General features: G+C 40.1%; 1 protein-coding gene across 7 annotated transcripts in view; it reads right to left on the bottom strand.

Annotated features, from left to right (window-relative positions):
* The window catches only part of STXBP6 (syntaxin binding protein 6), a 273,957-nt gene that overhangs the window by 192,755 nt on the left and 63,994 nt on the right, over positions 1-17,208 (bottom strand). For 6 of the 7 annotated variants that reach the window (XM_060004744.1, XM_060004743.1, XM_060004741.1 and 3 more), the window contains one exon: positions 9,627-9,815. The exons of the other annotated variant lie outside the window; for it this stretch is intronic. In XM_060004744.1, coding sequence (XP_059860727.1) covers positions 9,627-9,780 — 154 coding nt within the window. In that variant the 5' untranslated portion in view covers positions 9,781-9,815. The remainder of the gene's footprint in view (positions 1-9,626; positions 9,816-17,208) is intronic. 7 annotated transcript variants of the gene reach the window in all.

The following is a 17,208-nucleotide window of genomic DNA, read 5'->3' as shown; positions in this document are numbered from 1 at the left end:
AGACACTTCTCTGTTCCACAAAGGGATGAGGTGTGTACAACATGGACCCTGCCCTCTAGGGAATGGCAGTCTGGGGAGGTAAACAGAAAGCAGAGTGACAAATACAACCTGGCAATGCTAAGTGCTATCATGGAGATGACAGGGGAGACCAGGGAGAAATGCGAGCAAGTCTCAACACTCTAACGAACTGGTCATCTAGTCTCAAGCAACCTCACTGTCCTCGTGGTCATTTATAGTTTCTTCTGGAAAATTCTGCGTGTGGTTTAGCATGACTGTAACTGGCATGGAAATATCACTCGTATTCATTCTCTCTCTCTCTCTCTAAAGGAAAGGTAACAGGAAAGAGCTGGGCAAACAAGAACTTGATCTGGGCTGAAAAGCTGGGTCCAGGCATTTGTACCAGCCTCTCCCACTTCTGCTGTTTGCTTAACAGTGCACTTGATTGACCCCAAAGGATGTTTGGTTTTATTTTGCTTCGATTTTTCTTTTGATCAGCGAAGATAGGTGTAGGAAAATAACATCTCCCATTTCAGGAACAGGAACTCCACTAAGCCAGTTCTAACTCCCCACAAAAGGGGATAAAGAGGCCTGAACACAGGACCCCCGCAGCCAATATACCCAACAATGTGCAAATACTCATGAGATCAGAGTGAGCGTCTTCAAACTCTCAGAAATAGAAGAGCAGTGGGCTTCCCCCTAGTACTGCAGTTTGCGTGGGGTCGTATAATTTGGAGCAGAGAATTAAGAGAAGCCAGGTTTAGAAACTGGGAGTCAGAATGACCTTGAGATCCCTGGCAGGGGTGGGACACAGAGGGGAGGGGAAAGTGAACTTGAGAGGGAAAGGGAAAAAGTATGGAAGGGGAGGTAGGAAAATCCCAAGACAAATCTGGGTTTTCATGGGATTTTTGTCTCACATGACATGGGTCACAGAAGCCTATCTGACATACATTCACATGTTTTCTAAAATCTGCAGATGAATTACGTTTGTATGGCAATAGCAGGTGGATGTCCCATTTAGTGACAAGGTAATAATACTGTTCATAAAGCTGAGTACTTTCTAGGAATCAGGACTTATACATACACATACACACACACACACACACACACACACACACACACACACACACAGTTCAGTTAATCCTCAAAATGCCCTTGGGATATGGATATTATTTCCATTTTACAGATGAGAAAACCGAGTATCAAAGACTACAAGCCAGTATTTTACCCCAAGTCAGTCTTATGCCTATCCCCGTGTTCTGCACAGCTGGGCTGGGAGAAGGCCTGGAGCAATAGAGACCCAAGCGCCTCTGACTGCAACTTACTGATGAATGAACCCCTGATGATGTTTCACGCGAAATACAACAGCAAAGAGCACTAACATCTAAAAGGGGTAAAAACGACGACCACCAAAGAACGCATGGGCATGAACTAAAACCCTGCCTACTGCTAGGCTGCTGTTTAGGACATTGGCCAGGTTCCCAGCACCTTGCCAGCAACATCCCAGAAGGAGAGCTGCCTTAGTTTGCAATCTCCCGAACCTCCACTTGCTCTACCTTTGCAATTAGTCCAAACTAATCAAAATGAAAATAAGCGAATCAGCTGTGAAATCCCTGTTCTGCACAGTGGGCTGTGTGGTGGGAGAGAGCACAGATGGAGTTTCCTTTTTAAAGGAAATGTTTTGGCACTAGCCTCTGTTAAGAGTTTTCCCTTGTTTCCATCTGGTTTTAGTATTGGAACACGTACATGAGAGAATGGAAAAAGAAAATTCTGTTGGCGTGCCAAACCACTAGAAAAGCTAAGGTGGTCAACAGCACATCCTCTAAATCCTTGGAGATTAAAACGCTTTGCACAAGGCATGTTGTCACATTGTTTTTAAGGAAGGGGAGAGTTCATTTTCTTGGGTCCAGGCCTGTCCTGAAAAAAAATTTTAAAGAGTGCACACTTGGGAGGGAGAGGGACCCAGATTTGAGTCTCAGCCTTACCACCATCTAGCTGTCTGCCCCTGGGCAGTGTACCCACCCACTTTAAACCTTGGCTATTGCATGGAAAGTAGAAACGACAACAAAAGCCACATCACAAAGCTGTTGTGAGGATTAAATGACATCACATCTGTTCAGTGCTTTGTTCTCCATTTTTGGAGTCTCCTATTCACAAGGCTTCAGAAAAGACAAATATTATTACTACCAGTTTTCTCAGGAAGAGATCTAGAACCATCAGGGAAACTCTAAAACAACTTTAAGGCATCTACTTTTTTTTTTACTGCATAACTGAAGACAAGTTCATACATGGCGGTGTCCTTGTCAGGAGCCTCTCAGAATTTCCCCGGGGGAATTGATTTTCTCTAAGACTCGAATACATCCGCTGACACTCTCATTCTCCTGTGGGGCTTCCTTAACAGCCTAGATACTGGTGTAGAGGACTGTCACCTCCCAGCCAAAACCAACCAAGGCCTAAACTGGTAGGAAAGTAGAGTAATCGCGAAACATGATTATCTCTAAAGATGTACGAGGGAGTGTGAGAAAAGATGCTTGGTTTGGGAAGTCCTCTCTCATATAACTCTTATGCCTAAGAGACAGACAAACAGAGAAGCACAGTGTCTAAGGCAATACAGGCCTAGAATCAAAGCACCTGGGTTTAAATCTCTGTTCTGTATCTCACAAACCGATGACCTTGGACCAGCCAGCCAATTGAATTCCATATGCTCAGTTTCCTCATCTACAAAATGAGGATGGTACTGTTATCTACCTCATTGTCATAAGGATTAAATGAGTTAATATATGTAAAGGGCATAAAACCACGCCCAATATAAGAACTCAATAAATACTATTACTACTATTAGTATTATTACTACTCCTAATTCATAGGGGGACTGGTGCTTCTCTAACCTTATTGAGCACTGAAGCATGTGATGGGTTCATGGCAGGTGCTACACTGAAGGTCATTTACAAGTGACACCTGGTGGCAACAACCGCTGAACCAGAAAACAGTGCAGAAGAAAACCCTCTCTACTTTTAACTTCATGTAACCAAGGATATCACTGCAAATGTTTTAATCCAATGTGTCTATGCACGTGTCACAAAAGGGCCAAATTCTCAATGTAAAATATAATAGAAGATATTATATTTTTCTAAAATAAAAAAGGATGTACAAAGAATCATATAATCATGGCACTGGAAATAACTTTGTTTTTGACTGCACTGCCTTCTAGAGCTACTTAAAGTTTTAGGGCTGGATTTACATACCAAATCTCTATGATAAAGAGATAAAAAGCTTACCCTGGGCTTCCCTGGTGGCGCAGGGGTTGAGAGTCCGCCTGCGGATTCAAGGCACACGGGTTCGAGCCCCGGTCCGGGAAGATCCCACATGCCGTGGGACGGCTGGGCTCGTGAGCCATGGCCGCTGAGCCTGTGCGTCCGGAGCCTGTGCTCCGCAACGGGAGAGGCCACAACAGTGAGAGGCCCACATACCGCAAAAAAAAAAAAAGCTTACCCTGATGTATATTCCAAATGGAGGAGAGTCTATTACTCAATAACCTCAGAAATGAGATAGAAGACACAGTACAGGTCAAAACTGTTCAACGTCTTTATGAATTTTGAAGAGTCAGGGAGAAACCTGTTCCTTAAAATATGGCCCACTCTACACCACAAGCCCTCCTGACCTATGTCAGAAAAAATGAGGTGCTGTGGCACTACAAGCATGGCCAATGGGGTCACAAGGACTGGGTGGACTTCTGTTACTTCAACAGTGGTGACCCTGGGACATCACGACCTCTCTGATGAACACTGGTGCCTTTATCTGGGAAAAGAATATACCACCCAATTGGGATAGGGATAGGGATGTTGTGAGGATTAACTGGAATTAAAACAAATAATAAAACATACACAGGATGATTTTTATTTTCTTCTACATAATATCTGAAAGATTGGTATTTTCAATATTTACTACTTCTATAATAAAGTATAATAACATATATATAATTATTACAGTTGTTTTGTGTCTCTTCTTTCACTACTAATACCTTTGTCCATCTCTGAGTTCATTGTGGATTTCTTCATTTTTCCTGGATAAAAACTCTTAGAAAGTCAGCTCACCACTCCTGAATAAACCATTTCTATCAAGGTCAAATTTCATCTGTCTTGTATTTTTTCCTTCTCTCTCTTCTAATATTTATAGACCTTGTGATGAGATCCTGTCTGACTTTAGAAAGTAGATAAAAAGAATTTCTTATGCCAGATCTCTGACAATTAACTTTGGTTACCCTAATCCAATAGCAACCTATAAAAAATGTCCTCAAACCCTCATAATTGGTTTGAATGTCCATCTGGATTATTAACAACCTGAATTTCTCCCTATATGATTATGTATGAAACAAGAATGAAATTTGCTACAAAATTTCCAAGGGGGTTCAGAATCCTAGAACCTCAGGGCCTAAAAGAAGCTTTGAACTTGTCAACTGAATTGAAGCCCAGAAAAATTCAGAGCTTTGACCATGGCTAGTCAAAAAGAAAAGGACTAAGATGTATTCTTTTGATAGAATTGAGTACCATAAATATATCATTATGTCAAGTACAACAATTAGACAACGCAGAGCGTAACTCCCCAAGATGGTGAAACTTCTCAACCTTAGCTTCAGTATCTCATGCATGACACTTTCAAGATACAGGTAAGTTTCCCCACTACCCCTAGTGCTGCATTAGTAGGGCCTAGGGGGAACCAGGCCATCCATAAAATTCTAGAGGTTATTCTAAGGAACACCCAGGACTGGCAACTACGGAGATAAAGAACAGTATTGCCAAGTCCTAGCCTCCTAATCCCCATCATTACCTTTCCATGGGGATCCATTTACATAAATGGTTTCATCAAAGATCACTCAGAACTTTTTTTTTTTTTTTGCGGTACAGGGGCCTCTCACTGTTGTGGCCTCTCCCGTTGCGCAGTACAGGCTCCGGATGCGCAGGCTCAGCGGCCATGGCTCACGGGCCCAGCCGCTCCGCGGCATGTGGGATCTTCCCGGACCGGGGCACAAACCCGTGTCCCCTGCATCGGCAGGCAGACTCTCAACCACTGCACCACCAGGGAAGCCCAGAACTTTTTTTTTTAATAATAAAATTTTGCTCTCTACAAATCTAAAATCATTCTGAAAAGATTAAGATTCTCTGTTTTAAGAACAGAGAATGTTTTAATCACAAAAATTAAAGTTTATGTAAGAGAATGTATTAATTACAAAAATGGAAGTTTCTTCATGCTCCTTCTATGGGGAGCAGCCAATGAAAGATTTTTATCCATTTACGTATACGAAGGGTAGCATCATACATCATGCATACTGAATTAAAACAGGATCAGGAAAATAGATTTTAAACAGGAAATTATGGAATGTTCAGTAGGTAACTGGCCTCTAATAGCAAATTGATATTAACTTCTTAGCATGCTTCTACTGTAGTATTTTTTTTTGATAGGTAAGAAGTGCACTTATTTAGAGAGAAACACTCTCCACAGACAGTGTCTAGTGTAGTATTATAGACCCAAATTTCATGGAGGGGGCAACTGATTATAGAAATAGTTGTAGGCAGAGCTTGCTTTACAGTTTGAATGAGTTAACAGCTCTAAGTTATAAATAAAGTCCATACTATCATCAGATATTTAGTAAGCTATCCATTTACATAGCATCTTCCATTTAAGTATCTATTGTGTCTATACTCAGCAATGTGCCAGGTGCTATAAGGAACTATCGAGACACAGATCAGAGAGATGGAAGCACAGGTTTACATGATACACAGCTGCTTCTGTCTGAGGACTCAAAAGGCCATCTAGAATAACTTCTCATACCTTTAAGGGAGAGGGCTAGCCTCTGTCCATCTTACAGAGCAGACTAAGATAAGAAGGTTAATTAATTCTTATGATCATCCCACAAGTGACTCTGTAAGACATTTTTTAGAATCAATTTTACCAAGATATATTTACATATAATAAAATGCACCCATTTTAAGTGTGTAGTTTGATGAGTTGGTGGTTACTTGTGATACACCCAAGTAAGCACCACCACAATCAACATATAGAACCCTTACACCATTGCAAGAAATCCCCTCCCTCCTTTGCAATCAATCACCGACTCCACCCCCTGGCAACCACCAATGGGCTTTCTGTCACTATAGCTTAAGTTCTGTCCATTCTAGAATTTCATATAAATAGAATCATACATCATGTCATCTTTTCCATTTTTTTTCACACAGAACACAAGGCTTTTGAGATTCATCCATGTTGCTGCATGTATTGGTAGTTCATTTAATTTCCAGGTAGCATTCCACTGCATAGTTATAAAAATAATTTTATTCACTCACATATAGATGGACATCTGAGTTCTGATTTTTGGTTATTATAAATAAAACTGTTATGAACCTCTATGTACATGTCTTTATGTGGACATATGTTTTTATTTCTCTTGGGTAAATGCCTAGGAACAGACTTGTTGAGTCATATAAATGCAAGTTTGACTTTATAAACAACTGTCAAATTGTTTACCAAAGCAATTCTATCATTTTTACATTCCCACCAGCAAAGTAGGAGAGCTCAAATTGCTCCACATGCCTGCCAACACTTGGTATTGTCAGCCTTTTTAATTTTAGCCATTGCTGAAAAGAGAAACTGGAAACCAATGCTTTAAGAATGTTAATCACAGAGGCCTCTCAGTATGTAAGTATCTGCATACCATTCAAGAAGCCAGCCAGGAAGTCCAATGAGAAACAATCAAATTCCATCCCAAAGCTCCATGGATGAATTGGAGAGGTTATTTCTCTCCTTACACAATTATAGCTAAGTAACTCAAGAAAGATCTTATTTCCTTTGCTCCAGCACCATTTTGGATTCCCCTAGAGGATATACAACCCGCTCTGAAAATAATAAGTCTCATGATCACAGGCCTCTCCCTCTCAGATTATAAACTCTGCCAAATACTGGTGGAAAAAAATTCACACAAAGAATCATTACTAAAAGACACTGGATATATAAAACACCCATGCTTACATGCATATGTTGGCAAACTTTTAAAGTTTTGATACTCTTCTCTTTAAAAAAAGAATATAACTATGCTGTTTGGAAAGTGGTTAAAAATTATTTGCAGACACTGCCCTAATTTGGACAAATTTTGCCTATTCAAAATGGAGAGCTGGTTTTCATCATCCAAACCACAAGAGTTGAAGGGCTCGGACTCCCAGAAAGCACAGGAGGTTCACACTGATAGCAGGAAGGAACAGCTGTCATTCCAGGGCTCTGCTTTCACTTCACAGCCTCCTATGTGAGTTGAGCTACAAAGACTAAACAGGACTAAACAGGAGACAAGGAGGAACTCAGAATCCAGTTCATCTTTCAAAGAAGCCGCCCTTCCTCTGCCTGGAATGCTCCCTGCACCCACACCATTTCTTTTCAGAACCAGTGAGGCCCTACTTTTCTTGCAGCTCTGGGTTCTCCCAACCAGGTCAAATCCTCCTCACACATGCTTTCACATCACTATATTTTTCCTCTTTAACCTTTTCACAGTTAATAATTATGTTTATTTTAGTGAATAAAATATTAATGTCTACTGCTCCTTCCCCAACAAACAAGGTAAGCCTCATGAGTTTTTCTCCTAACTGAACCCCCAGCACCAAGAGTGCTCAGCACATAAAAAGTACTTAATAAATATGTACGTAATTAATTGATTACTTGTTAATTAAAGCAACACCTTATCAAAGATGTACTGATAGCCCTCTATGCTTTTCATGAGTTCGAAAATAAAGGTGGCTGCTTCTTTCTCGATTACAAGAAAAATCAAACTGCAAAAACGCTGTGGGTGTCAAAGTTGCCTGGCCTTCTCCTGCCCCAGTTTCCATTAAATCAGCTGCTTAAATGTCAGATCTGCTTTGTCAACCTATCCTCTCAAAATTCAAATCCATGAAAAGGATGAAGGCTTTCAGAACTCAAGACTGTCCTCCATTAGAATGCAACAGAAAAGTAATTCTCATAGTCGCAGGCGTTAAACCTGAAGGTCTTGGTGATTTGTAAAGGAAATGCAGTTATCCAGTAAGTCCCCGGTCATTATCTCCTATGGCTGGGGAAATGGTCATGCTTTTTCACCGGGAGAGGGAATTAGAGGCCCCATATCACTCTTGCAGACCTCATGATCAGAAAGAGGCTGACAATAACACGTGCCTAAAAGGCAAACAAAACGGCCCTTTTCTTCATCCACCTTTTCTGCAACTGCCTGTCTTCAAGAAATCTCAATGAAACATTGAGCGAATGGAGGTTAATTAGAATATTATGTGTCCCTGCTCATTCCATGTTCAGTTCAGCCCAAATACAAAACAAAATTTCTTTTAATGCATTCTATTCATTACTGGTATAAGCGAAAACTCTAGAATTCAAATTTAAAGATGTGGAAATATTTTTAAGACCTGAACCTCATTAACAAAATACTAGGAAGGTATTAGGAAAGGCTACTTCTTTCGTTATTAACTGAGCCCCTATTATATGGCAAGCACTGCTCAGCACACTAAAGGAATGCAAATGTCTTCCAACAGTCACCAAATCTTATTAACCTAATTGTTACTTGGGATTAAAGAAAGACCAATATTTCAAGGTCAATTCTCATTCTAACCATTGAAAAGGCATTCTTACCAAAGGGTTATATTTCCATTTTATTTTAAACTAAGATACAGTCCTATTATTATCTCTACATGTTCTTTCTGGAAAAAAAGCTATTTCCACCTTGAAATAAATTCTGATAAACAAATGATCTGAGGCTTAATTTAAAAAAAAAAAAAGCTAAAAATGGGTCTAAAAATAAAGTTTTATTCCCAAGCCACAACTGAAGAAAATTGGAAAAAAGATGAATTAAGGTAAGCCTAATTCCTCCATTGCCCAGTTACAAGAAATATCAGAAATATTACAAACGCTCCAGGTGCTCAGATTAGCATCACCCACAGTTCCAGGGAAAACTTATCCAAATTTCATCTCAAAACACTTGGTATGAATTCACAGTAGGTCCCACAGATATCCTACAATCACAAACGGAAAGAGAAAAAAAGTAATCCCACAAAATTCTAAGCTTAATAGAACAGATGTCTCTTCCTGACAAGGAACAGCTGTCAGGCAAAGCTGTGATTTATGAGCTGAGTCTACTTTCTCACACTCCATACAGTGTCGATATTTATCTTGAGACCAACTATTACTGATTATTGGCAACTCTTAAGAAAAAGAAAAGTCAATGAAACTCAGGCTGCTGGTAGTAACAATTATGCAAATACCAGGAAGTGTTCTAAAACAAAAAATCTCAGAGCATAGCCCACTTTCTGTCAAGGCCCTAGTGAATGAAAAGTATGGACAAACAGAAGTGTTTGCCAAACCCTTTACAGATGCTCTTAATGAAACTGAAAGGACATTAAAATTGCACTTCATTACCTTTCCGTACTAGGCAACATCAAAAGCCAAGGTGCCAGGAGCAAATAAAGATCAAAGAAGGTAACAGAGAAACAGGAAAGGAATGGAAAGGCAGGTGTATCCAAACCTTGGGCTATAACCCTCCTGGGCACCTTAGAACTAACTGCTTTAAAACAGAAGTTGTCTTAATGATATTCATATCTCATTTTCATTACCTGACAGGCAGATGTAAGTTAAATATTCGCCTTGACCTCCTGTTGCCAAGAAAGGAATCTTTTTCTTTGTCCTCCTCTTGACTTGGACAGCTCCCAGCATCCTTTCATCAAGAGGTGCAAAAATTTCCTTGCTGATGGCAGACTTGGCACTCATTGTTGACCAAGCAAGCAGGGCACGCAGTGAATTTTCTAAAGAAAAAGAAAAGGCAAGCTGGAGTTGGCAGTATTACAAGGGCTCGTATAAGAATGAGCAGCAGATACGAACCAGCAATCCCACTCCTGGGCAAACAGCCAGAAAAGATGAAAACTCTATTTCAAAAAGATACATGCACCCCAACGTTCACAGTAATACTATTTACAATAGTCAAGACATGGAAGCAATGTAAACGTCTGTCCATAGATGAATGGATAAAGAAGATGTGGTGTACACACATAATGGAATACTACTCAGCCATAAAAGACAATGAAATAATGCCATTTGCAGCAATATGGACGGACCTAGAGATTATCATACTATGTGAAGTAAGTCAGAGAAGGACAAATATCATATGATATCACATATGTGGAATCTAAATAAATGATATAAATGAACTTATTTATAAAACATAAACAGACTCATAGACATAGAAAACAAACTTATGGTTACCAAAGGGGAAAGGGTAGGGAGGGATAAATTGGAAATCTGGGATTAACAGAAACACACTACTATATATAAAATTAGATAAACAACAAGGACCTACTCTATAGCACAGGGAACTATATCCAATATCTTGTAAGACCCTATAATGGAAAATACATATATATGCATAACTGGATCACTTTGCTGTACACCTAGAACACTGTAAATCAACTAAAATAAAAAAAAAGAATAAGCAACAAGTTGATTCACACATGAAGTAATTTTCAATTTGTGGTTTAACCTCTCGCTTGAAATGCATCATAGAATCATTAAAAGGCCTTTACATTTGTAATAACTGTGAAAAAACTCAAACAAAAAAGGAATACAGATTTACTCGCTGAAAATGACAAACGCAATGTGAGATGAGCAGCACAAAATGAGATCTAGAAAGTGTGTCACTCTCTACCCCAGCTGCACCTGACTCTAACAGGCAAGTGGCACCCACCCCATTCCCATCCTGTAAGGACCATGATTTCACATTTCCAGCTGAGATCTTTCCACTGTCTAAAAATCTTTAAAGTCAAGAGTTCTTTATGCAAATTCAAAATCTCCTTTAACTCTAATGTAAACCCATTTCCCTAATTCTATTCATAGCAGAAATAATTATATCATCTACCACGTAATAACTATATATGCAACAGAAGCCCATTAATTTAATCACCCTTCAGCTGCTCTCGATCAGGCTAAGTAATTAATCCTTATTTATTAGCCTCTTTCAACGGGTCCTATTTTCCATTGCTCCTCTGCCTCTCATTGCCACGCTCTGGACCCTCGCCAAATTCTCCACAGTTTCCTTCAGCCAAAGTGGACACAGAATTCTAAAAAAATGTCTGACTAATGCCAAGTATTTTGGAAATGTTACCCAGCAGTTCCCACATGTTATGCTCCTGTGGTTAACTGGCAGTGTGTGCCCAATAATTAAGAAAATAAAGCATCGTGTTGCTGACTCCCAAAGAGCCCCCCCCACCCTTCAAATTTACATATACACAGACCCCATGTTATATTTAGTTTTCCAAAGTTGTACTTCCCTAAAGGTCTTGATTCTGCTTATTTGTGTCTATTATATTCAAGGTCAATCTGAATTTTAACCCTCTATCATCCAAAAACTCAGCTGCAACTTGAGTAAATGAGTAAATGTTTTCTATTCCAACATCCTAGTCAGAGTCTATGTCTTAAGCAGTAACCAACATTTGCTCAAGCAAATAACAAATCAGAACTAAAGGTGCAGAGAAGGCCAATGGGTTGGTCATGCAGGCTGTACAGAGCATTCAGAGATCCTGCAGAGGGATCAACAGCACAGCTATATATGGTAACAGTAGCTCAAAGAGCTGGTCAACCTACTGTAAAATCAAGCCAGTTGGTAAACAAACACCTATTACGTGCCACCTCAGTGCTCAGTATAGAGATATAAGAAATAACTAAGATATGCTCCCTGCTCTAAAAGGAGTTGACTACTGACTACATCAAAGGTTTCCCTTACATCCAGATTATTTATGATGCAAGACCATGAAACATCCTTCCCAATGCAAGATTCACAAATGCTGCCCACACAGCTGTCCACCTGTAACTGGTCCCACACCTGTAACCTCATGGTAGGAAAGAGATATATTAAAAAAGAACCTTCCCCTGGTTAAAGAAATTTCTCGTGGTTTCAGTTCTGTAGTAGGTTTTCTTAGTGGCAGCAAGAATAAAGAATAAATAGTGTTGGTGTTTATTATCTATCTATACCTCTATCTATACATTATAGATCTATGCCCAGATCTATGTGCTCAGATCATGCCATTTTATCATTGCCATCAGGTTCTTCATACTAGCTGAGTACAAAATGATGACGGAGTTTCTCAAAGTGCTGACCTCTAACTGACACCCTGTGATTTCCTAGAAGTTAGCAAACAGAATTTCCCCCACTGCGATTTACCCCATGACTTTGCTATGCAGGGTGTTATAATTTACAGGGACTTTTTTTAAAAAAAAGAGAGAAACTAGTTCTTTTCTAGCTCCAAGGCCTCTCACCTCTCAGCATTTGGGGACACATGAAAGAGAAAGCCAGTGGTAGCACGGTGGCTTCAAACGTCCGATAAAAACAATGTAGAAAGAAAGTCATCTTCCCAAACTCATCAGGCATTCTCTAACCAGCGCCTTCCCAACTGTGACAAGGCTTTTGCTTTTCCAAATCAGATTCACATTTTTCAAAACTTGTGGTTAAAAGAAATAGAGAGCTATCATTGTATTATGCAAAATCTGTCAGAGAAAAAAAAAGAAAAGGAACAACATGCATGTGCTACTAAATTTTCAGGAAATCTTGCTCTTCTTTTGAAAAACTGGTAAGAAATGGAAATGGCCTTTTGTTGGTTTTTTTGTTGGTCAGTAACTTCACTGACCACAAGTTTGGAATCAGACAAACTTGGGTTCAAATCTTATCAGACAATCAGACAAACTTGGGTTCAAATCTTATTTCCCAAACTGAAGACCTGTATGTGGGTAAATCTCTTAAAATTCAGACCCTCAGTTTACTCACTGCAACATGGAGAGAGCTTCACCTAATTCATGGAAGCATTGAAAGAATTAGATGAAACAATGCATGCAAATCACTTATTCTGGTGCCTGAATCATAATGAATGCTTAAAGTGGAAAATTTTTATTAACTCTCCTACTAAGATATGAAAAATAAAAGACCCTCTGAACTTGCAGAAACTGAGTAAATGGAGCCATCCATAACAGAAGGTATTTGTAAAAGAGAAACTCGATTTTATTTACCAAAGCTTTGCTTTTCTCACTCATGGGTATGAAACCCTCTAAATATGGATAAACAGTCCAACATATGGAGGGCTCTGTATAAAGTGTTATCAGGATGAGCTATTTATAGGTTTCACCCTCAGGAAACTCACTCGCAAGAGACTATCAGGCTCATTGTTGTTGTTGTTGTTGTTTTTTGCGGTACGCGGGCCTCTCACTGTTGTGGCCTCTCCCGTTGCGGAGCACAGGCTCCAGACGCGCAGGCTCAGCGGCCATGGCTCACGGGCCTAGCCGCTCCGCGGCATGTGGTATCTTCCCGGACCGGGGCACGAACCCGTGTCCCCTGCATCGGCAGGTGGACTCTCAACCACCGCGCCATGTGGGATCTTCCCGGACCAGGGCACGAACCCGTGTCCCCTGCTTCCCCTCCGGAAGCCCAATCAGGCTCATGTTTATGGGAAATTGTCTAAAGTTTTTGTCCAGGCCAAGGATACTAACAAGCCTGGGAGCACGCATGTATGTTTTTGATGCCACCTGGAAATGGGAACGGACAGTGGATTAGAAGAGAAAGAATCAGAACGTAAAAGGGGTGATAATGTAGCTTCATGGAAATAATCTATGAGTGTCTCCCAAACCTGACTGCACATCTGAACTCGGCAAGGAGAGCTTTTCAAAAATGCAGACCCCTGGGCCCCTCCTTTACCCCCACCAAATAAGAATCTTGGGATCTGTAGTTTAAACAACTCTCTAACTGCAGCCATCCTGACACCTAAGTGAAAAGCTGACAGCCTAACTAAGGAGGAACTGTGGGGATGGAAAGGAGTGTATTCTCAGGAGAGAATACAGGAAGAGAATGTACAGGACTTTTTCTCTCCATTCAACCAAGCAGATTTCTCAGGTCTTAGATCTTCCTACTGGTAAATCAATGTCCAGCCCACAGCTGTACCTCTTTGTAAGGAAAACAAGATGAATGCACAGCGGTGGTACACCACTGACCACAGTTACTCCAACCTACATCACCCTGAAGGGGAGCAGGACATGCCGCCCTGAAATATTCTGCTTTAATATATTGATGGTTTTGAGCCAAAGGTATCTGAAAAACAGCAAATGTAGGGACAGGCTTTCTCTGAATTCCCTTTATCTGTCTAAAGACAGATCCTCCAAAAGGAACTCAGTTGTTATAAATCCCTCTCCAGGAGTTTCATCCACCAAAGACTGATTCTTGCCACAGGACAGTAGACTAGAAGTCGACACCGCACTCAGACACACTCTGTCACAAATTGTCACACCTCCCATCTAGTCTTGTAAGGGCCCATTCATCTTCTCTAAAAATCTTTTTCTCTCCCCTAAGAGGTCTACACCCCGTCCCCCTTCCCTAATAAGATGGTATTTAATCCTGAATTCTAAGCCACCTTGGGAATTATTCATTTTTCCCAGGGTATCTCCCATGTATACACAAGGTATACATGTTAATAAACTTCTGATTGGTTTTCTCTTGTTAATCTGTCTTTTATTACAGGGGTCTCAGCTAAGAACTCAGAAGAGTAAAGGGAAAATTATTTTTCCTCCCCTACAACCCATGGACGTTTTCTTTCTTCCTGGTCCACAGCTTCTAAAGGCTATAATTACAAAGTTTTCCCATCCAAGAAACCAACCTACAATATGATTTGCAAGTCAAAGCAGCTGGCTGCCTTACGTGGTAGTTTTGGAAACTAATCACATTTAGCTTTCCTCTCCCTCAAGCTTTTTCATCTATCTTCTTCTCCCTTTAAGCCATCTAACCCATAACCACTTTTGTCAGCACATTGTTATGGTAGTGAGATGGCCCTGCACCTACTATCCTCCTCACCAGGAGGAGTTGTAAACTCCAAGGACCTCACGGAGGAGGCAGATGAAGTACATAAGTTAAGGGGTAGAGAGGTAAGATGTTTTTGCATTCCAACACTAACATTTTCCATTTCCGGTACTTGAACTGACACGTGTCCTCTGTGGTCAAGAGACAAGGAGGAGTGGTAGGAACTCATTAAAACCGCAGATGACCTGTGGTGGTGCACTCATCATCCTGCAGGTGGGTCTAAGGCGGTGGGGCTGACCGGGCTTAAATATTTCTACCTGAGAGGTAAGCGCAACCTCTGGTGAAACAGAGGCGCCATTTATTTCGCTTAATATTATTAGATAACAAATTCTCTAACCTCATTCACTTGCCACGCTTCACATGCAATCTTCTGATCGTGGTATAGCACTGGCTATGCCAACACAAGTAATCTGGACTGGATGACGATTATATTCCCATTGCCAACAAGTAACCAGAATGCCTGGTTTTAGACGTCACCCTCTTAAACTAGTTACTATGACTCAACCCTGAGGTAGATGCACTCAAAACCAGCCGATATCAAGTTCCAGAATTCTGCAAGTTAACGGCAAACAGGATATCATCCCAGAACACTTTTGGGGAGAATCAGCTGGTCTCTACTAGTGCATGGGAACTCTAGTGAGGTGACCTCAAATAACTTAGAAATAAGGTTATTCTCTAAGATAGGACTTCTCTACATTGCCACTTTGTTTCCGAAATTCTACAAATGCAACTTGACTCCCGCCTTTAATTGGATGACAGATCCCATTGCCTTCCTGGTTTTAAATCCATGTGTCTAGCTGGCAACTGAGCATTTCCACTAAGAGTTAATTTAGACTCAGTCTTGTCTCTCCAACCCTCCAAGTCCCCATAACAACTAACCAATGACCAAGTTCTGTAGATCCAATTTAATATTTCTGGGCACCACCAGATTCTCTTCACCCTCACATCCTCTCCCTTAATTCGGATCCCCATCGTCCCTGGTTTGAAAGATTTGGATGCCTCCTAAAAGGGTTCTAGTACCACTCCCATCTTGCTACCATTGTCCCTCTATACTGTCCAAGGTAATACTCTAAAGGATAAATATGATTCAAGTATACCTGTATTCAACTGTTTCTACTCCATGCCTCATGTCCTGAAAGAGAAACACAATTACCTTGACAAGGAACTGGGGAATGTTATAAATATTGAGGCCAAAGTAGAGAAATGTTAAATTGCTTCCCTTAAACTCCACCGTATTTAAGTACTAAAGGTTACAAGTCAGATGTTATTACACAGTCATTAAACTTAGAGATAATCTAAAAATGTTAACTGTACTCCAAAATCCAAAAACTTCACTTAGTAGCCAGAAAATATGCAACTTGTTAGGCAATAAAAATCAATTTTATTTTTTCTTGTTTCATAAATTAAGACCAATGAGATAATATGAGGTCAATTTAGCTACTTTATAAAAATTTACGCAAGTAAGGGTTACTGATTATTATAAATATGCAATTCTACTTCTTCTTAGACAACTTTACTCTTGGATAAGACAGTTCTCAAGATGAAAACTCTAGTCTATCCATAGCATGTAAGCATGAGGATAAATTAATTAGACGAAAGTTTCAACCTACCAGCCAATTTTTCCATGTACTTCAACTATTACTCTCAACTAAAAGTTCTTATAAATAGAATCTAAAAGGGGAGCCAGATATGCCACTAGACTAGACAGATAACTTTAATCTGGTGATACCATTCAAAGTTGAAAACTGCAATCACTATGAGTTCATCATTCTTTCTGGTAGAAACAACAAGGGCTAAGGAAGGGGCTTGCCAATGGTATAAAACCAGAAGGGGATGGCAGACCAAGAACCCACACTTAAGATTTCACAAGACTTACAAAGATTGAGACTAAGTCAATGTCATACAGCAAATCTGCTAAAAATATCCTAGAAAGAGCCAGAAACTTACAAACAGGAAAAATAAAAATTTTAAGTATAGGTATAAAAGCTAAAAATATTCTCTATTCTGCTAGAAAAATATTTGGAGATAGACCAAAAAATATATTAAAGGGGGAATTCCAAACAAAGACTATGTACATCAACATCAACTGGGGGTGCCCAGGTCTTGTTCACACAGATTCAGGGGACCTGTGGGGGCAAGGTCTGGGATTTGTTTTCTTGATGAGATCTTTGATCTATTCCACTGTACAACCAGGTCCAGATCCACTGTCTCTGGGTTTTTGGTTTTTTCTCTGTATTTAATGAATTATTTATAAAATAAAGACTCCGTAAACCTTTTTTGAGAGTACATGGCAGATGCTCTGTAAAGCTCTA

The sequence above is a fragment of the Delphinus delphis genome, chromosome 2 (assembly GCF_949987515.2).
Source record: "Delphinus delphis chromosome 2, mDelDel1.2, whole genome shotgun sequence".
Classification (NCBI taxonomy): Eukaryota; Metazoa; Chordata; class Mammalia; order Artiodactyla; family Delphinidae; genus Delphinus; species Delphinus delphis.
Note: the sequence above shows the minus strand (reverse complement) of the source record. Positions and strands in the feature narration are given on the sequence as shown.